This window comes from Anabrus simplex, chromosome 1 (genome assembly GCF_040414725.1).
Source record: "Anabrus simplex isolate iqAnaSimp1 chromosome 1, ASM4041472v1, whole genome shotgun sequence".
Lineage (NCBI taxonomy): Eukaryota > Metazoa > Arthropoda > Insecta > Orthoptera > Tettigoniidae > Anabrus > Anabrus simplex.
The window spans coordinates 722164366-722192296 of NC_090265.1; the positions used below are offsets into that span (position 1 = coordinate 722164366).

The 27931-nt window shown below is 38.8% G+C and overlaps 1 protein-coding gene across 7 annotated transcripts in view; it reads right to left on the reverse strand.

Annotated features, from left to right (window-relative positions):
• Window positions 1-492: 492 nt before the first annotated feature.
• Bub3 (mitotic checkpoint protein Bub3) overlaps window positions 493-27931 on the reverse strand; it is an 85649-nt gene continuing 58210 nt past the window's right edge. For 3 of the 7 annotated variants that reach the window (XM_067146373.2, XM_067146355.2, XM_067146365.2), the window contains 3 exons: window positions 25894-26039; window positions 22729-22868; window positions 493-1144 (listed from right to left, as the gene is read on the reverse strand). In XM_067146373.2, the coding sequence (XP_067002474.1) occupies window positions 1026-1144; window positions 22729-22868; window positions 25894-26039 (405 nt within the window). In that variant the 3' untranslated portion in view covers window positions 493-1025. The remainder of the gene's footprint in view (window positions 1145-22728; window positions 22869-25893; window positions 26040-27931) is intronic. The other 4 variants (XM_067146350.2, XM_067146340.2, XM_067146344.2 and 1 more) reach the window with 2 other exon arrangements.

Genomic DNA, 27931 nt, shown 5'->3' on the forward strand with positions numbered 1-27931 from the left:
CCGCCAAAGGAAAATAGCAGCTCATTAAAATATGAAGCGTGAGCAATTTGCCTTCACACGACCTCTCGCATTCTAAAACGGGAATAATTGAAAAAGAGGTTCAACCTATTCAATACATAAGAGAAAGAAATGTAGTGATTACATTCTTATTTAATAGTAATTAGAATTGGGACCGGTTTCGACCATAGTCCAATTTTAACGTTAATACTTTCAATACGGAATAATGAAATTTTTATCTTTAAATTCTAAAACGGGTGCGACCTCTCGCGTGTTAATCTGCTACCGGGCGAGTTGGCCGTGCAGTTAGGAGCATGCAGCTGTGAGCTTGCACCTGGGAAATAGTGGGTTCAAACCCCACTGTCGCCAGCCCTGAAGACGGTTTTCCGTGGTTTCCCATTTTCACACCAGGCACATGCTGGGGCTGTACCTTAATTAAAGCCATGGCCGCTTCCTCCCCATTCCTAAGGCTTTCCTATCCCATTGTCAGCATAAGATCTATCTGTGTCGGTGCGACGTCAAACAAATAACAACAATAATTCATCTGCCACGGATCAAATTCTGTCACATCCAAGAATAACCCAATGTTCAATAAAGGTACATTTTCTTGGTTTTATAAGCATTTAATACATTTTTTTGTAAAATATGGAACTTTTCATTATCTAACTCATGAGATGAATGTTGATTCCCATAGGGAACCTGAAATATTTGTCCCGAATGAGTAAATTACTACTACATTCACAAACAACATATAAATATGCACAAATTTTAAAGACTAATTATATACATTAGTGAAAAAAACATTCACATGTTTACTGGGACAGGAAAACAGAGGACCGAAGGACTTTCCAATAAAATCCAACACACAAAGAGAAAAGAGAAGGCATGAGTTCTGGCTTAGAATGTGACAATACTCTCCATTAAAATGGTATAAAATTGTCCTTCTCAATACAAAACTATTTGAAATATAATAGACATAATTGTACAAGAGTGGAATGAAACACAGTAGCTGGTGGGAGAAATGTGATCTACTTGGGTTTCGTCTCTTGATCCGACACATATCGGATGAATACACTGTCTTCGGGTATGTTATCTGGAGTGGTCTCTTGTTCATACATGTACGAGCATGCAATGGCCAGCACACTACCTGTGGGAATCAACACACAAGAATTAGCAATTGAATCGATTATTTCAGAAAGCAGTCAAGTGCCAAAAAATGAAAAAAATGAGTTAATGGCAGAATATGTTACTAAGAGGGTATACACACATTTTAGTGAATCGATTATTTCAGAAAGCAGTCAAGTGCCAAAAAAAAATGAAAAAATGAGTTAATGGCAGAATATGTTACTAAGAGGGTACACACACATTTCAGTGCTGAAAACAGTCAAGAAACGTCCTCCTATAATGGTCAGGCATTACCTTGAATTTCGTATTTAGTTCAGAAACCAGCTAAGCGACACCGCTTGGCTGGTTTGTGCAGAAAACTGCTGGCACATTTTGTGATGTGCTGCACCTTGTTGGTTGGCGCTGCTTCTCTGAATCCAGAATAGCCAGCTGTTCAGCTGTTTATATTGTCATTGTTGTGTTTCTGGAATTGCCTGTTCGTAGTTTTGTGAACAACTGTTTGAAAATGTGTTTCTTTTGTTCAGTGCAGTGTTTTTATAATCGTAGTTATATGTCTGAAAGTTCAGAAGACAAACCCGTATCTAAAATGAAACTAGGAATGGTAGACAAAAAAACTCACACGCATAATATTCGGAATGCAAGGGTAACAGAGAAGGTTATATTTCTTTCTCAGGCAAGGAAGTACCTGGTCTGAGTCCTACATTATTCTTTGTTATTGTTTGTTTTAGGTGCCCATCAATATCAAGAAGGTACATGACCTAAATGCCTAAAAACCTTACCTGATGCGATATGAACACTTCTGGCAGCATTTTACAATGGCCTACTACAGAGACAGAATGTGCTGTGGAGTTTATTTATGAGGAATGATTACCTCCTGTCATGATGAGCAGGCATCCTTTTAATAATTATATTTGTATCAGCAATGTAGTCTAAACCTATTAAAATACTTTCTATTTCCACAAATATGGGTTTTATGACAAAATCCTTTCAAAATTCAAGAATTATCCCACAAAAATATGTTTGCAACACTTGTTTATTTCAGAAGACAGTTAAGTGGAAATTTTTTTGGATTTTTTTTTACAGCAAAGGTAATAAGCACAAAATATTTTTCCTCAGATAGAAAATATTAAAAGATATAATACTTTCATGCTAACATATTAAAATCCCTACCATAACTTTTTGTCTGATGCTAAAGAATTTTTTTAATTTTCCCAAAAATGACAGATTTGGTGCTTGACTGGTTTCTGAAATAATCGACTCAATTCATGTACATAAGCCTTCACAACAGTCCAAGGTATATAATTTAAGATCTATTGACAGTACATCCATTATACAAGGTGTCCAGCTTTAATACAGTGTTCTCCCTAGGACCTTTCTTACAGACCGTCCAGCTAGCATAACCTAGATATGTGCTAGTTGTTATTGTTCGAGTCATCAGTCCATAGACTGGTATGATGCAGCTCTCCATGCCACCCTATCCTGTGCTAACCTTTTCATTTCTACGTAACTATTGCATCCTACATCTGCTCTGATCTGCTTGTCATATTCATACTTGGTCTACCCCTACCATTCTTACCACCTACACTTCCTTCAAAAACCAACTGAACAAGTCTTGGGTGTCTTAAGATGTGTCCTATCATTCTATCTCTTCTTCTCGTCAAATTTAACCAAATCGATCTCCTCTCACCAATTCGATTCAGTATCTCTTCATTCGTGATTCGATCTATCCATTTCACCTTCAGCATTCTTCTGTAACACCACATTTCAAAAGCTTCTATTCTCTTTCTTTCTGAGCTAGTTATCGTCCATGTTTCACTTCCATACAATGCCACGCTCCACACAAAAGTCTTCAAAAACATCTTTCTAATTCCGATATCAATGTTTGAAGTGAGCAAATTTCTTTTCTTAAGAAAGCTCTTCCTTGCTTGTGCTAGTCTGCATTTTATGTCCTCCTTACTTCTGCCATCGTTAGTTATTTTACTACTCAAGTAACAATATTCATCTACTTCCTTTAAGACTTCATTTCCTAATCTAATATTTCCTGCATCACCTGCCTTTGTTCAACTGCACTCCATTACTTTTGTTTTAGACTTATTTATTTTCATCTTGTACTCCTTACCCAAGACTTTATCCATACCATTCAGCAACTTCTTGAGATCTTCTGCAGTCTCAGATAAAATAACAATATCATCGGCAAATCTCAAGGTTTTGATTTCCTCTCCTTGGACTGTGATTCCCTTTCCAAATTTCTCTTTGATTTCCTTTACTGCCTGTTCTATGTAAACATTGAAAAGGAGAGGGGACAAACTGCATCCTTGCCTCACTCCTTTCTGGATTGCTGCTTCTTTTTCAAAGCCCTCGATTCTTATTACTGCAGACTGATTTTTATACAGATTGTAGATAATTCTTCGTTCTCGTTATCTGATCCCTATCATCCTCAGAATCATAAATAGCTTGGTCCAATCAACATTATCGAATGCCTTTTCTACATCTACGAATGCCATGTACGTGGGCTTGTCCTTCTTGATTCGATCCTCTAAGATCAGACGTAAAGTCAGGATTGCTTCACGTATTCCTACATTTCTTCTGAAGCCAAATTGATCTTCTCCCAACTCAGCTTCAACTTGTTTTTCCATTCTTCTGTAAATAATGCGTGTTAAAATTTTGCAGGCATGAGATACTAAACTAATGGTGCGGTAGTTTTCACACCTGTCAGCACCGGCTTTCTTGGGAATAGGTATAACAACATTCTTCCGAAAATCGGATGGGACTTCTCCTGTCTCATACATCTTGCACACTAAATGAAATAACCTTGCCTTGCTGGTTTCTCCTAAGGCAGTCAGTAATTCAGAGGGAATGTCATCAATTCCAGGTGCCTTGTTCCTATTGAGGTCACTCACAGCTCTGTCAAACTCTGACCTCAAAATTGGGTCTCCCATTTCATCAGCATCAACAGCCTCTTCATGTTCCAGAACCTAGTTACATAGTTACATAATATTAATACATATTTGAATCATTGGGTGCTGCACATTAAAACGTATATACTGTAAAACTATTTATTTAAATGATAAATTTTAATTAGTGTCAGCATAATTGCACCTGTTACATCAGAGTTTAAATGTTTAGCTTGACTATCACATTGTGTCTTATGCAAGCAGTGTCTCAATTAGTGTGAAATTGGATGTGTGCATTCTATTCTGCACGGCGTCACAAGCCTATATGGCACTCCACAGCAACCAAGGGGTAAGCCCTGGTGTTACATGATTATGATTGAGCACCAGAATTCTATAAGTTCAAAATACACTGTTACGTCTTATTTGTGATGATAACACTAAAATAGTTCAATTTTGCTGTTAGTGTTTACCTGCGTGATATTACTGTTAATGCCCTGATGGAATTCATTGAAATTTTATAATATTCTTTTCCATATCCAATATATTTCAACATGCGCACCATTAATGGCACGATAGACGTGGAAACTGTATTCCATGGGTTTTGTTATATTGCAGACGTAGCATTTGCTCTAATGCTGCATTTAAATGTGAAAACTGCATTTAACGTGAGAATGTTAAATTAATCCTAGATCGGGCGCACTGGTTGGTTTTGTCAACTCTTGGAACCCGAAGCTGGTTGACAAAGTCAACCACGCGCCTGGTCATGTAATTATAATTTATTTCTTAAAATTTCCTTTCCTCTGTAGTTTTCGGGTAATTAGGCAAAGACAGGCGTAATTACATGTAGTATATTTCTATTTTAGGTCTCGTTTTGTCAATGATGAAGACATACCTGACATTTTGAGCCAGTTGTCCGTTGAAATGTTGAAATAGAGGACTTTGTCTCAGATTTGTTGGATAGGGAGAAGGAAATTATAAACGTATCGGATCAGGATCATACGAGTGATACGGAGGAGGAGGCTGATTCGGACAGTGAGATCTATGAAGACGATAATGAAAGGGTATTTATCTTCAGGAGAGATGGAGGAACAATGTGGTCCATGATTGACTTTTCAAAACTTCAAGGAATATTGTAAAAATACTGGCAGGACCGGAAGGGAAGACGAGGAAGGTATCAACAGAAATTGACTGTTTCATGCAGTTGATAAACGCTAAGATGGTCAATGAACTATTATACTGGACTAATTTGTACATTTCTAGGAAGTGGGAGGAAGTGAATTACAGTCATGAACGCGATGCTAAATTTGGGAACCCCAGTGAAATTATGGCATTGTTCGGAGGATAAGGTGTGAAAGATTTCTTGGATATGGCAAAAAGGTTTATTTTCCATCTAGTCATTTTTTTCTATTATATCTGATCATTTCATCGTATAATTGTGCAAATATTAAAATATGACCATTATTTTAATTTAATAAAGTATCTACTGCTTAACTCATTTTAAATAGGCGCAGTATTCATGTCCCTATCACAATTAGTGCACATGTTCAATATTATCCATTTTAAGTACATTCATATTAATCACTAATACAAGTTTTTAATTTTATTTGAAGAATAACATTGAAACAAAAGATAAAATGCCGTTAAACAAAATGTTTATGCGATTGGAAGCGTGTAAACGACTGAAAACCTAACTGGTTGACAAAGTCAACCGCGCGCCCGGTAGTGTGACAGAAATTGGCGTGCCCGGTCTAGGGTTAAGTAAGCATCCCAACACACAGCTGATCTGTGGGATAAGTGTCTCATCTGTCTCTCTCCTTTGAAGGTTAGGCAGCTCAGACGGCTGCCCAACACAGCACGCGTCCTGCTAGCTGTCTGTTAGGCTTGTACAACGTCATTATCAACTGTGACTAAGTGATGATGTTCCCCAAGCAAGTATCAATCAGGAAATGGCACCGACGCCTTTGGGAAAATGGCAGATCGCTTTCAATATCAGGCCAAAACACCAAGTATGCTGATGGGGAGAGAGTGCAATACAGATTCGCCGCCTGTCGCACCACTAAAGATGCGCATATCAAGGTGTACTAAGTATGTAAAGAAACAGTTTGAGTTTCTCTACTTGTAGAAACAAACCGCCATGGTTATCCCTCAAGATATTAATTTTTATTATACAATAAAAGTCCGTTATAGCGGGAATTCATAACAGCGAAAATTTTACTCGCTATAGCGGATTGTCGTTATATCCGATTTTTGTATGAAATTCGGAAAAACCCCCATACACATTAAAATTGGTATGAAACGGCTATCAGTTTGTTCAAAACTTGCGTTTCCGTGGATGATATCCACACTATGGATTACTTGTTTGTTATTTTTCATGGAAGTGTGGATTTAATTTCATTCTGAAAAAAATATAGTACCGTATTACTCCGAATCCAAGACAAACCCCAATTTTTCCTTCATAAATTTAAATCAGGCTCAGAAAATGCTTTGTAAAATCATATGAATGCCTTTGTTGTACAGTTCGCTTTTTTTTAGACGCCGAACATTGGCTTTTGTTATGCCGTTTTATGGCAGCTGTATAATTATTCTTTTTTTCCGCAGGTTTAATGACCACTATTTTAAAACTGGCATCATAATACCGAAGAGAACCCGTTGAAAATTTGCCGGCAATACCTATTCCATGCGTCTCTACAATACGACGATCCATCAGGAAAATATTCTTGCTGTCTATAAAACTGTTACTTTTACTCAGCATCAGATATAACCGGCTACCGTTACACTCACATCTCGCTTGCCGGGTCAACTAACGAGATTTTTTTTTTGCTATTTGCTTCACGTTGCATCAACACAGATATGTCTTATGGTGACAATGGGATAGGAAAGGCCTAGGAAGTGGAAGGAAGTGGCCGTGGCCTTAATTAAAGTACAGCTCCAGCATTTGCCTGGTGTGAAAATGGGAAACCACGGAAAACTATATTCAGGGCTGCCGACAGTGGGGCTCGAACCCACTATCTCCCGATTACTGGATACTGGCCGCACTTAAGCGACTGCAGCTATCGAGATCGGTGCTAACTAACAAGATTATTGCACCACGGTATGGCCATTCTGCCCTTGAGCTATTCATGCACTTACCTCACAATTCCATCTTCGACTTCTTTAAAGCGACCTTGTTGCGGACCACTGAATGAATTTTTCGTACAGTACGCATTTTTTTAGCTATCTTTATCTTCATGCTAACGTCAAATATTGGCTTTAGTTAGTCATATACCATATTTTCTTGCGGCTGCACAATTTCCGATTGTTTAATAACTATTAACTTAAAATTGGCATCATAATATCGACGAGAACCCGTTGATAATTTGTTGGCAATACCTGTTGTACGTATCTTTACAATAAGACTATCCATCTCGAAAATGTTCCTGCTGTCTATAAAACGTACGTTTACTAAGCGTCAGGTACAGTACACGTGTTATAACTCTGCCACTGAGTAGCCATGGCCTTTCTAAGAATTCGAAGGCTCGCACGTTTTGATGCCATTCTGCAGATTTGAGAAACATTTATGTACACACTAATAGAACGTAATTCTCTCTTCATTAGGTATTTCCCAAGATCCAGTGACGTTACACACAGGCACTGTACAACCGTTTGTCGCGGCTAGCGATGTATAATAAAGAGGCGGTCGTTTATTTTCAACAAGTTTTTTGTGTGCGTGCATGTGCAGGGGTGAAAAGAAGCAGCGTGGTTACCACGGTAGTTGCCAATGGTATTCGTTACTGTCAAGCCGCGAATGCAAGACAACCCTTGATTTTTCGCATTAGATTCTGACCAAAAAAAAGAAGCACGTCGTTTTGGTTTTGGAGAAATACGGTATCACTCCAAAGGCTTATGTGGCAAACATTTCAGTTTTTTTCTTCAAACAGCGTCACCTAACCTAACCGCATACATCATGAAAACATATTTGAAACGCATGTAGAGAAGTTTACATGTAAATAGCCTTTCTGAAATTTAACTAGATGCGAGAAAATATGAACTATCATCTGAAATCAGTGACGTACTATGCCATATCTTGAAGTGTATCACATTCTTACTTAATTTCAGTACATAACATTAAAATTAAGGGATCGTTTACTTCAGCCTTTATTTTTAACAAGTTGACAACTGCTATCGGCCACGTTATTTGCACATTTATTACGAAAACGTGTTATCCTCTTTCATTTTGAATTTTCATTAGAGAACAGCAGTCGATGGGTATTACTAATCGACTCCAACATCGCCTTTGAATGTCTACGAGAGAGCTCGCAAATGCACATAGTGAGATAACTACTGTACACCATACCGAAGATGATCGATCACATTTTGTGGCAAACGTTTCAGTTTTCTTATTCAAACAGCGTGACCTATTCTAACTTAACCGTACTATACGTATGATGAAAACACGCTTCAAGCGCCAGTAGAGAAATTATAATCTTCTTGCTATAAATTTACACGATAATAGCCTTTCCGAAATTTAACCAGAAGCGAGAAAATATAAACTAATCTCTGAAATCAATTATGAACTCTGCCATATCTAGAGGTGTAGACCTATCCCATTCTTACTTAATTGCAGTATTTTACATTAAAATTAAGCGATTGTTTAGTCAGCCTTTAATTTTAACGAGTTAACAACTGTTATCGGACACATTATTTACGCATTTATTATGAAATATGCCCTCTTTCATTTCAAATTTTCGTTACGGAACAGAAGTCGACGGGTATTACCAATCGACTCCGACATCGCCTTCGAATGTCGACGAGAGAACTCGCTAGTGGAAATAGCGAAGAAACGATACCGAAGGTAATCGATCGTATGCAACATAATCGCTGGGGTGCATAAATACCGGTAACGGAAAAAATCACGCGCGCTTATTCACTCGTGATAACGGATGCATCAGTGATAGGACTCTCGCTGTAACCGAAGGTTAATAAAGAGTTTAATATAGGAATTTTGAAGGGACAGCAAAATATTGTCGTTATAGCAGAGTTCTCGTTATATGCCGTACTCACTATAGCGGACTTCTAGTGTATATTCAAGCCGGACATACTGTATTCCAATGACATGTAGTCAAGTTGGACATTTCATCCACAAACAATTTGTTCCTCTGGACATTTTGTTTGTTAACCACAGATTTTTCCATAAATGAATTGCAATCATCTCTTTCAGTTCTCAAGTAACTATACAATCAATTAATGATACTGAGTAGGTTTTATTGTATTGATGACAAAAGAATTCACAAGGAAAAACACATAAATATGCACACATTTTAAAGACTAAAAACTAAAGCCACATAGAGAGCCTTGAGTTCATTCGTTTTACAGATCTGCAAATTATGATCTTCACCTCATCGCATTCTGTGTATAATTATTTTAAACTTTTTTAAAAATGCTTTTAACGTTTGCAATCGATGAAATTAAATTATTGTTTCCTTCTGGGAACTTATTTTTTTTTATATTTTAAGCTCAGAGCTAATTTTGTGCAATACAAAGAAGAAGTTTGTTGAATCTATAGTCTTCCCAGGCTTTTTGTATGGTGCTGAGACGTGAACTGGCTTTGAAATGTGGTGCTGGAGGGAAGTGCTGAGAATTCCTTGGACAGCTCTTCACACTAACATGTTGACCGTGAACCAATTTCAGATAAAAGTATGTTGTTCAAAGTTTCTCAGTACACTATTTTGGACATGTTCAATTGATTGTTGAGGGTAGGGTACAAGGAATGAGACCATAAATACAAGTACCAACACGATGGGTCATCATGATGAACAGTCCCTTACAGTAACCACAATGTGAAAGCTTTGGATATGGGGTATGGTCAATCAGTTAGCTGGCTGAATTATGATGGCCACAAAGCCTCTGCCATGAAGCAAAACAAATATGAAGAGCAAGTAAAACCATATAAGTACATATTTATACAGGGTAATATAAATATTATGTCTTATTACATTATAAATACAAGACATACAAGGGTGGACCAAATCATTATCATACAAACGGTTTCAAGCCTTTAACCAGGTCTGTTGTTGATTTTAGAGCAAAGTTCTACAACCGCATGCCCCTTGCTGATGCCAATCCTCCATGGGATCTAAAAGGCCACTCCTAACCTGGAGAAAAGACATCCCTGCAGCTGCTCCTAATTTAAGGTACAAATATTGCCTGACGGGTTTCAGAGGTATGTTATAGTGTAATATTTATACTGAACTTGTGTTCGAAAGACTGAAAAAGTTTCAAGTCATATCATTATACTATACAAAACGCAATAATACGAAGAGAGGTTAAAATCAATTCAGTTAAATGTCACTACAATAAAAACTCCACTTTAACATGATAAAATTTAATCCTACTTTGAGGAAAAATTTATAGTAAATAATTGTTTATAAACTGCACAACATATCCCCAAAAATCATATCTGAAGAAATGTATTACGGACAATAATGAAAATAAACCTTGATCCAATAAAAGAACATGTGTTGTGCTCTGTTTAGAACTCTTGAGAACAGAAGAGTAATGATTAACCAACTGCACCACTGAAGAACACGGTTGCCCAGTTGTACCACCTCTTAAAACAATAATCACCACCACTACCTGTACATTTAAGACAATAGAGCAATAGCTACACCATCAACAGTCCCAAGCAAATTAATCAGAACATGACAACTGCATACATATTTTACGTTTCTTTGCACTTATTCACCTAATACATACCTTTAATCTTTGCTAATAGCTAATATATCCTCCTTTCTGTTTTTTAAGTTGCTTTACACAACTTGGTATAGATTCCACAGGCTTTGACCACATATTTATAAGTTCACAATCATGAAACCACACTACACTCAACTCTCGATTTACCATAATCGGATCAACCGCGTTGCGGCTTAACCGCGATATATAAAAATAAAAAAATATAAGTTGACAGAGACAACATTCGTCAGTGGTTCAATTGTGACCAGAAAGAGCCAGACTATGAAGGGTTGACAGACAAACAGATTGTTCACAAAATAAAGGGCAGGAAGGGAACGGCAAGTGGAAATGAAGAGGAGGGGGAAATAACTGCTCGTGCCGCACAAGCACAACAAACAGTTACGCATGGGGCTGCCTTGGCAAATGTCAAGTCATTGCTGGAGTACATCGAGGGCCAGGATGATGCTCTCATCACCGAAAAAACATACTGAACTTTTTGCCCCTGCACTTCAAAGTGACTCTCAACAGAGAAAAGAACTTTCTTCCAGTGTTCCATCATCCTATCCTGAAGACTACATGCCCACAAGACATGTCTTGCACACTTCTCCTGTTAAAAGGTGTTTCTTTACAGGTTTGCAGGCTTTCCTTCCACCCAGAAGTTTATGACATAAATTCAAAATGTAGAGATTTACTCCCCTTTCCGAACAAGTCCACAGCAGCAAGCCTGGGGTTTGATTCGCTTCTTCTGAGGAGAAAACGTTCATCAGTTTGTACAGTTTTATTTTTCTTTATTTCTTTTCTGTTTGCACTGCAGAATAATTCTATTTAGTGTGCCTGCACTGATACTAAATTTAGCAGCTAACTCTCTTTGCGTCATGGAAGAATTCAGAGATACAGCTACTATCGCCCTATGCTTGCTGGGAGTCGTATCCACTCAACAAGACATACAGTAGGTACAGTAGAAGTCCGCTATAGCGAGTACAGCATATAACGAGAACTCCGTTATAACGACAATTTGTGTCTGTCCCTTCAAAATTCCTATATTAAACTGTGTATTATCCTTCGGCTACAGTGAGAGCCCTATCACTTGCGCATCCATTATTACGAGCGATTAAGCGTGCGGAATCTTTTCCGTTCCCAATATTTATGCACCCCAGTGATTATGTTGCACGAGGTCGACCACATTTGGTATCGTTTCCTCGCTATGTCCACTAGCGAGTTCTCTTGTCGACATTCGAAGGCAGTGTTGGAGTCGGTTAGTAATACCCGTTGACTGCTGTTCCATAAAGAAAATTTGAAATAAAAGAGAACATTTTTCATAATAAATGCATAAATAATGTGTCCAATAAAAAAAATGAAATGGTGTATGGCTTTAAGTGGTGGGAGTGTCCGAGGACAAGTTTGCCTCGCCTGATGCAGGTCTTTTGATTTGACTCCCATAGGCGACCTGCGCGTCGTGATGAGGATGGAATGATAATGAAGACGACACATACACCTGGCCCCCGTGCCACCGAAATTAACCAATTATGGTTAAAATTCTCGACCCTGCCGGGAATCGAACCCGAGTTAAACTGCATCGTAATACGTTAACACGGAACACATCCGTGGTTCTGTCTCACATCCACAGTAGCGGAGTACGGAACGGTTCCGTGACTGCACCAATGGGTTAAATTGGGCGCACTGAGAATAATAATTAATGTTATTTGTTTTCCGGTTTTCAGAGATGCTGAGGTGCTGGAATGTTGTCCCACAAGGGTTCTTTTACATTCCAGTAAATCTACCAACACAAGGCTGACGTATTTGAGTACCTTCAAATACCACCAGACTGAGCCAGAACTCAACCTGCCAAGCTGGGCTCAGAAGGCCAGCATTCTACTGTCTGAGCTACTCAAGACTGATGCTGTACAGAGAATCAGGAATATAACTGAAAAAAGAAGTGGGTTAACACTAGTTCCATCTTCCCTATCCTCTTTGTTTCCCTAGGTGGAGTGCTAGATTTTCATAACTTTTCATAAATATGGGTCTTTAACAACCACACGTAATTTTACTTTTCAAGGGGGGCACCCCTTGTTTAAAACAAACTGATTTACCTAGAACCGTGCCTGGGTTAGATTAGACCCATCATTGATAATATTGTGTTAACATCTGTTCTTCCCTTTAGCTTCTTATTCTTTCGGTCCTTGTTTCACCGAGATTCTGCAGGCATATATACTGTGCCCACGCTTACATCACATTGGCTGCAGGGGAACGGAGAAGTACGAAACCGCCTAGTCATATCTGAACAATTACGCAGCTAGGACGCTACTCAAGCTTTGTTGTGCAATAGGTTTTAATGTTAAAAATTAAATAATTGAAAAGGAGGTTCAACCTATTCAATACTTAAAAGAAAGAAATGCAGTAATCACATTCCTATTTAAATGGGACCGGTTTCAACCTTAGTCCAGGTCATCATCAGCCATAAAAACATGTACAATGTTTATGAATATTGGAGGTCAGTTTCACAATCTGATAGGCACAAAGACACGACACCACATTCTGTCATGCACAAAGTCACAACACTATCAACTAATATACGAAGATCAAAAATAACTTGAAGTCGCAGACGAATAGATTTGTAGTAGAAAGCCGCCAGCTCCTGGTGATCAGCGCGGCACATTCTGATCACCAGGAGCTGGCGGCTTTCTACTACAAATCTATTCGTCTGCGACTTCAAGTTATTTTTGATCTTCGTATATTAGTTGATAGTGTTGTGACTTTGTGCATGACAGAATGTGGTGTCGTGTCTTTGTGCCTATCAGAGTGTGAAACTGACCTCCAATATTCATAAACATTGTACATGTTTTCATGGCTGATGATGACCTGGACTAAGGTCGAAACCGGTCCCATTTAAATAGGAATGTGATTACTGCATTTCTTTCTTTTAAGTATTGAATAGGTTGAACCTCCTTTTCAATTATTTAATTTTTAACATCAATAATTTCAATACGGAACAATGAAATTTTTATCTTTAAGTGCAATAGGTTGTCAGTTCTTCAGTATCGGCGTGTAAATATTGTGTGAATAGTTCAGAATGGACGCACATTACGTCTGACTACAGAGCAAAATATTATTGATGCCATAAATGATATTTCTGATAAGCAATCTGAATGGGAACCCTTAGAATTTTCGTCTGATGAAGGATCACAACTCATACCTTCAGATTTGTCATCAGAAAATTATGCTGCCATGCCACTTACAGCTGTACTAAATCCTGATAAAGCAGGTATGCGTTTCCAAACTTATGGTACACCTAGGTATATATTATTGGTGCCATATTATTTTGTTCAGGCCTAAAAGTATTTACAGATCCTTTATCACTGTGATATTTATATTTAGGCTATTATGTTTGTACAGCACATGCATTTTTAATTGGTGTAAAGATTATTTTCACACAGAAAAACTAAAACAAACTTCATCTTTGTATCTCATCAGGACTTGCCATGCCAGGGACTTCTTGTGGTCATCAAAGGAGGCATGGCCAACAGCACTGTTCAGTTCTCTCACAAGAAGAGGAGGCCATCGCTAACGGTCAAGAAATGGCGCAATTTGACAACAGAGAGGATGCATCATCAATGAAACGAGGCAGGTTCTTTGTTGAGAGCCTGATTCACCTTCTAGCAGGTACAAAATTTGTATCTCCAAGCAGCACAATCTGGAAAGTTGGCGTAATAGGTGATGTTACAGCTGGTAGATGTGGGGCTCAAAATGTGTTTAAAGATCATACCTACTGCACATACTAAAGGTAATGAGAATTAGACTTGCATAAGTGCTTGGCGACTTACAATCATGGCCAAGATTTTGAAACATATTGTGACGTACTGAGACAGAAGCACTGATGTCAGATGATTGGTCTCTAAAAATTGAGCAGCCTTTCTTGCTATACTGAAAATTTGCGGTGCCAAATGACCTAAGGGCTTAGAACTGGACTCATTGTGGTCAGCAAAGTGGGGCAATCCTATTATCTACATTATCTTACTCGTATTCTCAATATTCTACATCAAAATACCCTATGTGCATTAAATTTCCAATAACATATCAGGCGCATGTACCACATCCCCATCCAGTCATTAATAATAACAAAAAGGAGAGGTGGGTCATGAGAGACCCAGCCGCAGTTCTAGGGGGCATGCAGATCACCACGGTTCTAGTGTTAAAATGACACTATCAGCCATCCAAAAAATGGACTTCCTTGATTTCCCACTTCAATTACGATAATTACAAAAGAATACTAGATCCACTAGTGGAATGATCTAGTGTTCACTTGATAGGAGTAGGCAATGTGCCAACACATGTTTTCACTCTCCCCCTACCTCCTCCTCCTCCTCATCATCAAACCCACCCATGCTCTATTCACAGGTCATCCCTGGCGTCAGCTAGAAAGACCTGCACTAGGCCTTTCCAGGGGCCACAAAACATCACATCATCATGGAAACACATCTTCTTGTATGGGCTAGAACAAGTCATTTACTTTCACTGGCCTTACTTAGGCTCTTTCACTTATTGCCGGTGTCCGTTGAGGATCAGCTACAATGCTGTCGTAGGAATGTTGTTGATGTCTGGAGCTTTTCCACTCTTCAGTTATTGGATGAGTGATGATTTCAGTCTTCAACAGTGGCAGGGTGGAGATTAAGATGGCCCTATTCATCACCACCTTCGTCACCTCTTCCTGCAAGGTGGTTGAGAACCTTCTGAGAAATGTCACCTACACCTGGCAAGCTATTCTGCCTTGGACGCGAAAATGCTGCGATTTTTGTCTTTCCTGTCTTTCGTCCTGTTGAGCTGCTTAGTGAAGGAGTACAGCTCCTTCAAATTGCCAGTCACTGCCACTGCTTCAGCTCGGTCTGTTAGTTGCTCTATGAAGTTTCACTTATATCTAAAGCTCCTCTTCAGTTCTCTCCTTCTTTCAACCTTCTGCCAGGTGTCAGCCGAGATCCATTTGGGTCTTCCAGGTTTTTAATACCCACCTTGTCCGACTCATTGGCTGAATGGTCAGTGTACTGGCCTTCAGTTCAGAGGGTCCCGGGTTCGATTCCCGGCCGGGTCGGGGATTTTAAACTTCATTGGTTAATTCCAATGGCTCGGGGGCTGGGTGTTTGTGCTGTCCCCTACATCCCTACAACTCACACACCACACATAACACTGTCCTCCACCAAAATAACACGCAGTTACCTACACATGGCAGATGCCGCCCACCCTCATAGGAGGGTCTGCCTTAGAAGGGCTGCACCCGGCTAGAAATAGCCACACAAAATTATTCATCATCATCTTCATTTCCCGTTTCCAGCTTCCCGGGTCGGGTTGTGAATCAAGGACCTCCATTGCTGCCAGTCTCTCCACCATTCTTCTCCTTTTTAAAGTACAGTTTCTGGTTTTCCTCCCCTCTTCTCTATGCACTCCCACACTGAATCTGTCCACCTCTTTTGGGGTCTCTTCCCTGTTAACTTCTCTGAAAAAACTTTTTTTTGGGGCACTCTCTCTTCTCCCATTCTCATCATATACCCATACCACTTAAGCTTTGTTGTTTCTATCCTGTCTTGAAGTTTCAAGATCCCTGTCCTTTTCCTTATCTCTTCATTTCTAATTCTATCCTTTCTGGTCTTGCCCTTGATACCTCTTAGGAATATCATCTCCACTACCTGTATTCTACCCATACTCTTCTCTCATTTGGTTGTATTATTTTGTTTGTATTATTGTTTTGTTGTTATTATTATAATACCCAAGTTCAGATTCACAGGAGTCGGTGACAACCTTCTTAACCGAAGCCCAATTTTCATTTCTTGTGACATTGGCTGGTAGGACTTCGAAACAATTCTTGAGTGAGATCATGAAGCGGCCTTCTACTTCAGCCAATTTTAACTTGACTACACTAAACCACCACCACCACCACCACCACCATCACCGACGTCGTTTCTTCTTCTTCTTCTTCTTCTTCTTCTTCTTCTTCTTCTTCTTCTTCTTCTTCTTCTTCTTCTTCTTCTATTCGTAACCCTCTTCACAGCAGCAGCTTTCAGCCTAATGGTAGACAACACAATATGATGGTCGCTGCCTATATCAGCACCTCTTTTCTTGCCAGTGACTCTGCTCATAGTGACTAGTCGATTTGATTCTGTTCTCTTTTCTGGGGATTTCAAAGTAACCTTGTGGCAATCTTGAAGTAATGAAGTTCCTCAAACTACTGGGTCAAAAATTGTTCACAATTATTATTCTGTTCGACACATTTTCAGCTATGAGCGAACATATATCTGATTTTCATCAACAACTGACAGTACATCCATTGACAATGATTTACTGATTCTTCACAGAGAAAATAAAGGCAAATTACTTAACATCTACAAAAGCATTTTAATTCATTTAGATCAGTGGTTCCCAACCTGGGGGCAATCGCCCCCAAATGGGCGATTTTGGTTATCAGGGGGGCAATAAATAACTGGGGGGCGATTTGAGGGCGATGAGTATTCAAAGGAGAAAAAATTAAAATAGTACTATACAATAGAAGTTGCCATATAGCACGAGTCACAGGCTATTCTCAGCCGGCGAGTTCACTGCACTCACCATTCTCCACAGTCCCCACCTGTTGTTGCTCAGTGCGGCCGACTGGTGACTCAATCCCCTCCCCCTCCTGCCATCAAAAAACACTTGCCACTGATCTACATTTGTCTTCAGTCTTAACTAGCCTTTGTATGCCTCACCATCAATTTTTTGTGCACACCTTTTCTGTTTTTGTGCGTTTGTTTTGAAGTGTAGAAGTTCATGCACAATGGATTCAAAAAAGAAGAAATGTCGTCAATACTCAGCTGAGTATTCAAAATTCGGTTTTATCATGTTACCGCAAAATGTACAGTTTCCACACTGTCTTTTGTGCAATAAAACATTACTAGTAATGAAGCCATGTAGCCTTCACGAATGAAGGATCATTTATCAAGAATACACAGTGATAAAGTGAGTAAAGAAAGTTATTTTCAACACCTCAAAGCTAAAGCTGATAAATGGCCTAATATGAGTGAGTTATTTAAAAAAATGAGCAACTGATCTTGACAAAGGTCTTCTTGCTTCTTACTGATCGCTAAATGTGTTAAACCTCACACAATAGGCGAAACTCTTGTTTCACCGGCTACCAAAAAAATGTTGAAATCATGCTAGGTAAGGGCCCTAGTAATCAATCGATTCCTTTGAGCAAGAATACTGGTGCCAGGCGAAATGACGAAATGGCCACGGACGTTGAATGCAAACTGACCAATAGGTTGAAAAAATAAATTTGCATTGCAGATTGATGAATCAACTGTGATTGATAACAAAGCAATTTTATTAGCTTATGTGTGGTTTATCAATGAACAAAAGGAAATTACCGTGGAAATGTTGTTTGTTACAACTTTGATCACTGATGCGAAGGGATCGTCGATTTTCAAAGTGGTTCAAGATTATTTTGAGGAAAAGGAAATTCCCCTAACAAACGTGAGCGTTTGTGCAACAGACGCTGCTCCTGCCATGTTAGGTCGTTATGCAGGGTTTCTAGCCCACCTTAAGGAAGAAGTGCCAGAGGTCATCGTTATTCAATGTGTCATTCATCGTCAACATTTAGCTGTGAAAAAATTGAGTGGTGTCCTGCATGAAACCCTACAACTGGTTATTACTGGTGTCAACAATATCAAAGCTAATTCCCTCAATGACTGTCTGTTCGGACAATTTTGCCAAAAAAATGATGAGGAATTCGAACGTTTGCTTCTACATACGACTGTGAGGTGGCTTTCCAAAGGAAACTGTTTGCGCCGTTTCGAATTATTTGACACGGTTACTGAGTTTCTCGATACGCCTGAACCTGTTTTAAGTGAGAATTTGAGAATTTGAAGCAGCGCAAGTTGTAACTTGCGTACTTTATAAATATTTTTGAAAAAAAATCAACGAAGGCAATATAAGGAAACAAGATGAACCTTATCAAGGCCAAAGGAATTATTTTATCATTCATCGCCAAGTTTGATATTCACAAGGTAAATATTGGCCGTAAAGAGCTGATTCAGTTTCCGACCCTCAAAAGGCGTTCATCGTCAGCTGAGACCCCTGAACTCCCAGAAGGCAAAATCCAAATTTTTACTGATTACCTTGACCAGTTAAAAACTGACATGGAATCAAGATTTGAAGATTTGACCAAGTTACAAATTCCGGATTGGATTCTAGATCTCGTTTGAAGCGGTGGATAAGCTTGATAACTCTTTACAGACAGAGTTTCTGGATCTGAAGTATGACTGTGAGGCGAACATTGTTTTCAAGCAGAGCGGTTACAAGTCAGCCTGAGTGAAGCTTATGGACACTTATCCATAACTGTGGGGAAAACCTGAACCACTTCTCATCTCGTTCCTGTCAACATATTTAGTTGAAAAAGGATTTCGTTCTGTTGTCCAGCTCCTCACAAAACAAGGAAATAAGTTGGGCATATGCCTCAAAGGAGACTTGCGCTTGAACATGACAAATATAAAGCCGGATATTCAAGCTTTAACTGAAAAGCAGCAAGCACAAGGCAGCCATGGAAAAAGTAAAATAAAACAATAACAAAGTTTTCAAACTTTCATTTTTTTTTTTTCAAATTTTAACCGTCACCTTTTTCAATTTTTCCAGATTCCAATTTAAAAATGAAAACATGTACTCCTGTTTCTTAAATGTACGTCAATGATCTTATTTTATTATTTCATTTCTTTGTTCTTAAAAACCTCTGTAAAAATGTACATTTTAACTTTTCTATTTTATTTAAGAGTGACTGAATAAAACTCATTTGGTTGTTTTTATATACGATAGTAAAATTGTTTAAAATAATAAAACTGTTTTATTATTTACACTATACTTCAAATTAAAATTAGTAATACAATGAAAATGAAAAGGGGGCAATAGGTGTTAGTCAACCTCCAGAAAAGAGGAGATGGACCACAAAAGGTTGGGAACCACTGATTTAGATCAAAGTGTTAACCCTACTTTGAATTTAAATGGGATTCCTGAATAGGCTAACGTTCTTTCCGAGGCATTGAAAATTCTTCTTGATAAACGTAAAAAGTAACAACTTACCCTGTCTTTCGTAAATTTTCAGATAAAGTTCTCCCTCCCTCGATTTCCTCTTCTCCCCTTCCCACAGTTAACAGCTGACCTGCTTGGCAGTTCATATTTTGCAACATTCATTTGTTTTACATTTTTCAACACACCACGGGAAGTGAGTGACATTTGTTTCATTTTAAATTTACTCTTCCCCTTCCACTTAATTATTCTCCACTTTTTTTATTTCCTATTCTTTCCTTTCTTTTCCTCATTTTTATGTAGTCGCTTAAGTGCGGCCAGTATCCAGTATTCGGGAGATAGTAGGTTCGAACCCCACTGTCGGCAGCCCTGAAGATGGTTTTCCGTGGTTTCCCATTTTCACACCAGGCAAATGCTGGGGCTGTACCTTAATTAAGGCCACGGCCGCTTCCTTCCAACTCCTAGCCCTTTCCTGTCCCATCGTCGCAATAAGACCTATCTGTGTCAGTGCGACGTAAAGCAACTAGCTCTCTCTCATTTTTATGTAACTTTTCAATGGAGCAACTTATTACTTTAAATATCAAGCTCTTGTTTACCATATTGACAACATATTTGTTTTCATTTCCCTAATTGTATTTCTACATGACATTTATTTGTCCTTCAAATTGCCAGTCACTGCCACTGCTTCAACTCTGTCTGTTAGTTGCTCTACAAAGTTTCGCTTATCATATCTAATAATAATAATAATAATAATAATAATAATAATAATGTTATTTGCTTTACGTCCCACTAACTACTTTTTTTTTAAAGGTCTTCGGAGACGCCGAGGTGCCGGAAGTTAGTCCCGCAGGAGTTCTTTTACGTGCCAGTAAATCTACCGACACGGGGCTGTCGTATTTGAGCACCTTCAAATACCACCGGACTGAGCCAGGATCGAACCTGCCAAGTTGGGGTTAGAAGGCCAGCGCCTTAACCGTCTGACCCATTCAGCCCGGCTTTTTCATATCTAAAGCTCCTCTTAAGTTCTCTCCTTCTTTCAACCTTCTGCCAGGTGTCAGCTGAGATCCATTCGGGTCTTCCACGTTTTCTTACACCCACCTTGTCCGACTCGTTGGCTGAATGGTCAGCATACTGGTCTTCAGTTCAGAGGATCCCGGGTTCGATTCCCGGCCGGGTCGGGGATTTTAACCTTCGTTGGTTAATTTCAATGGCTTGGGGGAGAGGAGAGTAGAATATAGGCAACGGAGATGAAATTCCTAAGAGGTATCGAGGGCAAGACCAGAAAGGATAGAATTAGAAATGAAGAGATAAGGAAAAGGACAGGAATCTTGATATATACAGTAGAAGTCCGTTATAGCGAGAATTCATAATGGTAAAAAATTTACTCGCTATAGCGGCTTGCTGCTATATCCAATTTTTTTGTAAAACTCAGGGAAAACCCCACACACATTACAATTGGTATGAGACGGCAATCAGTTGTTCAAAACTTGCGTTTTCGCTAAGGCTTACTCACTTGTTATTTTTCGAAATCTGAAAAAATTATAGTATGGTATCACTCCAGAGGCCTCTGTGGCAAACGTTTCAGTTTTCTTCTTCAAACAGCGTCACCTAACCCAACCATTTATGTGTCATGAAAACATATTTCAAGTGCACGTGAATAACCTGCTTGCTACAAATTTACATGGGAATAGCCTTTCCGAAATTTAATCAGAAGTGAGAAAATTTAAACTAACCTCTGAACTCAATGATGCAATCTGCCATATCTTGAAGTGTATCCCATTCTTACTTAATTGCAGTATTTAGCATTTAAATTAAGCTATAGTTTACTTCAGCCTTTATTTTTAATGAGTTAACAACTGCTATTGACCATGTTATTTATCTATTTATTACAAAAACATGTTCTCCTCTTTCATTTCTGATTTTCTTTACGGAACAGCAGTCGACGGGTATTACTAATCGACTCCAACATCGCCTTCAAAGTGATGAGAGAGCTTGCTAGTGGACATAGCGAGGAAATGATACCGAAGATGATGGATCGCATGTTATGTAATTGCTGGATGCATAAATATCAGTAATGGAAAAAATCATGCACAGTAATAACGGGTGTGTCAGTGATAGGGCCCTCGCTGTAATCAAAAGATAATACACAGTGTAATATAGGAATTTTGAAGGGACAGACAAAAACTGACATTATAAAGGGGTTCTTATTAATGCCGTACTCGCTACAGCGGACCTCTACTGTATAACTACTGTCACTCTTCTCAAGTCATGTCATACGTAGTGACTTCAAGAATGAGAGCTTTACATGTTCCTCTGTGATGTTTCATAGGTATATTTTTGACGATAAGATATTTCAAGATTAACATTTTATAAGGACTTATTTTCAATGTTATATTTTATTAACTTTATGTTTTATTTTTAAGGCGGAAGAACAAGGACCAAAGTGGCCAAAACATGTACCTATTGCATGATATTTCTTTAAAAAAATTTCAAGACACACCTGTGTATTGACTAAGGTGGACCAATTGTATATTTTTCTTATACAGTGAGCCATCTGGTGACGAAGAAGAGTACCTCTTACAACAGAGCAACGGTAAGGTATTCTCAAATTCGAACCGTTATTTTCTTCATTGTGAACAGACAAGATTTTCTTCCAAAAACGACAAGCAAAGTTCTCTGCAAAACATAAAGAATTTCACCTTGTTTTCTTGACATGCTAAAAGCCCAAAAGCTATATTATCACGTCTATTATAAAGGGCCGTGAAAGCATCAATCTCAATAACAAAAATTTACTGTTTTCAACTCGCTTTGGCCAAGATATTTACACTGTTTTTCCATTCATTCAACACAACTTGTACAGCATGCCTGCGGGTAGAAGCTAGTATTACATAATAACAACACAAATGATTAAAGACCATTATAATAAATACAGAGAACATGTACTGTAAAACTAATACAGTGTACCCACCGTCATGACTGAAGCACAAGGATGATATAGAAGCTGAGTAGCGGTGGAATTGGCACAGTCGTTTCTTGTTAAAACCATCCCAGATGTTCACATAGCCATCAGAACCTCCAGTTGCAAAGGTGTTATATCCTGTGTGAAAACTATATACCCAAAGACAATTAATTCCCTCTCCAACAAAATAAAATGACTGAGAAATACAGTAACAAATATGGAAGTCTCTATTAATGGTTCATCATAAAACCAGGAGAAAAGGAAGAGAGAGAGAAAAAGGAAAGGGCGATTCTGAGAAAAACTTGGGGACCATGAAAACAGAGAAAGGAAAGCCTGTCTGAGTTCTCTATAACAGCAAAGAAAGTGAAAAGATATAGGATACAATCAGAAAAAGGAGAGTTAAATTTTTGGGCCACAATAAGGAGGATGGTCGATGACAGACTCACCAAAAAAAATTTTAAACACGTTTAGAGGAGTGAAAATGGCAATCTGTGGATTCAAAGGACAAAGGCAGACGTGGAAGAAATGGGGATAAGTACAGAAAAACTTTTAGAAGGTTAATATAAGATTTTATGGATTTCCGGCAGACAGAGAGCAAGAAAAATGTTACATCTGGACGGAAGAGTGGAGGAAACAACAAAGCGAAAGACTGAAGAACTACTAGTGAGCAAAAAAAAAAAAAAAAGAGCAGGAATTAAATAACACAAATAAATGCAATGGATTACTTTATGTGGACCTTTCATGGCCAAATTCAAAAGGAGAAGAAATAGAAAAATGTAACTGAGATACTCATTTTCAATATCTATCAAATCTAAACATTTTATTACATGTATGTATGTATGCCCCTTAGTCCACCGAGCTCGATAACTGCAGTCGCTTACGTGCAGCCAGTATCCAGTATTCGGGAGGTAGTAGGTTCGAACCCCACTGTCGACAGCCCTGAAGATGGTTTTTCATGGTTTCCCATTTTCACACCAGGCAAATGCTGGGGCTATACCTCAATTAAGGGCACTGCCGCTTCCTTCCCACTCCAAGCCTTTGCCTATCCCATCGTCACCATAAGACCTATCCGTGCAACTATCGGACATGTTTTCACAGCCAGATGCCCTTCCTGATGGCAATCTGAATCAAATTTCACACAATACATGATCCTCATCATCATCATCATCTGGAGCAGTTTTCAATCACAGGCTGGTTCTGCTTGGAACATAAGCCTCTACATCGTTTTCTGTCCGTCCACCATTTCTCTTCTGTCCCTGTCGTCCAGTTCCCTCCTCTTGCCTTAACGCTTCTCTTTACACCTTTCAGCCATCTATCCCTCGCTCTTCCTCTAAGCCACCTTCCCCTCACCGGGTGAGTTTGCCGTGCGATTAGGGGTGCACAGCTGTGAGCTTGCATCCGGGAGATAATGGGTTCGAACCCCACCGTCGGCAGCCCTGAAGATGGTTTTCTGTGGTTTCCCAATTTCAAACCAGGCAAATGCTGGGGCTGTACCTTAATAAATTAAGGCAAGGCCACGGCTGCTTCCTTCCTACTCCTAGCCCTTCCCTATCCCATCGTCGCCATAAGATCTATCTGTGTCGGTGCGATGCAAAGCAAAATTGAAAAAAACTTCCCTTCAACTCCATTCTAACATCTTTCTTGGTATCCTTTCTTCTCCCATTCTCTTAACATGTCCATCCCACTGTAGCCTTGATTTTTCTATATTTCCCTGTAGGGGTACTTCATTTATCATTTCCCAAACTCTCTCATTTCTTACTCTGTTCATTCTTGTTAAACCTACTCGACACCTTTGAAACTTCATTTCCACTGCTTGTATTCTAATTTTATCCCTCTCCTTCATCACCTACGTTTCTGATCCATACGTCAGAATCAGCCCAGAGCAAGTCTTGTAGAAAATTCCTTTACATCTTTGTGGTACAACCCTGTTCCATATCAATCCCACACTTTTAAGGAATCCATTTGCACACCTTCCTCTTTCAGTGATTTCCATCCTGTTTCCTCCATTTTCTTCAATTACACTTTCCAGGTATTTAAATCTTTCAGCTCCTTTCAACTGCTCCCCTCCTATACACTCGGTTCTTGGTTCATGTCGTTACCAGCACTTCACTCTTTTAGGCTGAGAACTTTATTCCATAAGATGACACAACATCCTCCCATACATTTAGCTGCTCCTGCACTTCACTCTCACTGTTTCCCCATATTAGTAGATCATCTACAAACAACACAATGCATACAAATTCAAATAATAGAAGAAATATTAGCAGCAGTTGATTTACAAGAGAGGAATGGTACTTTGAAGGCAACGAATTTGGAAAAAAAAAGTCGTATAGAAAAAAATAAATGTTGCATAAAAGTTTTATTAATTTTTTAACAGACTTTGTAGTATGTAGGAAGAAGAGGAGCATGAAGTAAAACAAATGGACAATATTTTGAAACAAATTTCAATATTAGTAGAATAAGTGAGGAAATGGGACTAAAAATAAATGCAAACAAGGCCAAGTTCATAATCTTCATCAAACATACCAATGCTGAGGCAATCTAACAAATAAACAACCAACAGATTGAGAGGGCAACCACTTTCAAATATCTGGGTGCCATAGTCACTGAACAACTTTATTCTGAGAAAGAAATGAAACACAAAAAATATTTACAAAACCGATATCTTTCTTGCATAAGGAGTAACTAAATTTAAAACTTGGACAAAGGTGGTGACATGGTCAGTCTTGCTATATGGGGTGGAAACATGGACTCTCAAGAACATATCAGTGAAACACTTGGAAGCCTTTGAAGCCAGACCCACCAGAGGATGCTCAGGATTTCGTGGGTTGCTCAACTAATGAACCAAGAAGTACCCACAACAGCAGAGGGAAGTCGGGAACTCATTTGAACAATAAGCGCCGTAAGATTTATTACCTTGGCCACATCCTCAGAAATGACAGTTATCTGATTGTACAAGACTAAATACATGGTCAAAGAGGTGTCGAGAGAAGACGAACATCCTGGCTTGGAAACATCAAAGAATGGACTGGAATTCACAGTGTTGAAAGACTTTTCCATCCAGCAAGAGATTGCACAACATTTGACACAGTGATCGCCAACGTCAGCAGGCCCTGATATGGTACTTTGGAAAAGGAAAAAAGGTCAATATCAGTGTAAGAATTGTCTACCTACCTTATTGCATTCACCGGGTAAATGTTCTCAATTCCTCCTTCTTTAATGCGATGGCATTTGAATGCATACTTCTTCTTTTGCACTTCAGGGCTGGTGTCAAGGTATTCTACAGCAACTCGTCCTTCTATGCTACTCAGCACATAACCCTGAGAAGAACCACAATTCAGTGTTAGATCTAAACAACAAAGTGAAGCACATTCCTGGCACTGGTATATGTTATGAGTTTTTTTAAAGAAAAGAAAAAAATTCAAACTATATTTTTATTTATAGCAGCTGATGATATGATTTAAAAAGCAAGATGCTGCATTTTAGCAATCAGTGAAAAGTTAGTAACGTGCCCGCTTTTAATGACGATTTTCGTCAGGCCCAGCCAAATTGCCATAAGCACAATGTTATTTAAATCCCCTTCTAACGAACCCTGACATAAGGAAAAGTCCATTTTTAAGGAATAGATTTCACATAAATTACCATCACACATCCCACTATAACGAAAATTTGCGACAAGATACTTTTGTAAATGTTAAACTTCCGTTTTCTCGTAATCTCAGTCCGAAGTTAATGTGTTAAATTAAAGCGCTCCTTTAGCGATGTGTGGGACCATGATAAATTGGTGCAGCCTTTGGAAATCACGTTATCGGCAAGCAGCAGTTGCTCTCATCCACTTCATTCAACCAAGAGTAGACTCCTGCTTCCCCAACCGCAGTGTGGAAAGCTAGCGCAGCAGTTGGTTGCTTCAGAGAATTGTATCAGAATGTGTGTGTGACTGTTGCTTGTGTATTACGTAATCAATTGGAAAGTGTAGTATTCAGTTGAATAGAGAACACACAGAAGAAAATACAAGTTAGTTATAGTGGAAGCCATTTGTTTTCAATTTCAACTTAGTTAATACAGTAGAAGTCCGTTACAGCGAAAATTCATAACAGCGAAAAATTTACTCCCAATAACGGATTGTCGTTATATCCGATTTTTGTATAAAAGTCGGAAAATCCTTCATGCACTTTAAAATCGGTATGAAACGGCAATAAGTTTGTTCAAAACTTGCGTTTCCGCAGATGCTATCCACACTACGGCTTACTTGTTTGTTATTTTTCGTAATCCGATACTACGTGAAAGTGTATGTTTAATTTCATTATGAAAAAATATAATTTCGTATTTCTCCGAATCCAAGATGAACCCACTTTTTCCTTCAAAAAATTTAAATCAGGCTCAAAAAGAAGTTTGTAAATTCATACAGGCCTACGCATTTTAGACTATATTTAGACACCGAACATTGACTTTCGTCACGTCGTATTCTTTTTTTTTTTTTTTTTTTTTGCGGCTGCACAATTATTGTTTATTTCCGCGGGTTTAAGAACCATTAACTTAACATTGATATCATAATACCAAAGAGAACTCATTGAAAATTTTCCGGCAATACCTATTCTATGCGTCTCTACAATACAACGATCCATCAGGAAACTATTCTTGCTGTCTATAAAACTGTTACTTTTTCGCAGCGTCAGATATAACCGGCTACCGCTACACGTACGTCTCGCTTGTCCGGTGCGGCCAAATTCAACGGCTAGCGATGTATAGGCCTAATCGCGAACGTTGAAAGTCAACGAACGAGTTTACTGCGCCACGGTATGGCCAACCGCCCTTACGTTTTTTGTGCTCATACCTCACAATTTCATCATCGACTTAATAAATATTAACTTAAACTTGGCATCATAATATCGACTAGAACCCATTGTAAAATTTTCCGGCAAAACCTTTTCCACTATCTTTACAATACGACTATCCATCACGAAAATATTCCTGCTGTCTATAAACCTTAATTTTACTAAGCGTCAAGTGCAATAGACGCGTTATGACTCTGCCACTGAGTAGCCATGGCTTTTCTATGAATTCGAAGGTTCGTATGTTTTGATGCCATTCTGCAGATTTGAGAAACACACGGGCACTGTACACTGTAAAACTGGTAGCGATGTGTAGTAAAGAGGCGGTCCTTTATTGTCAATGAGTTCTGTGCGCGTGTGAAAAGAAGCAGCGTGGTTAC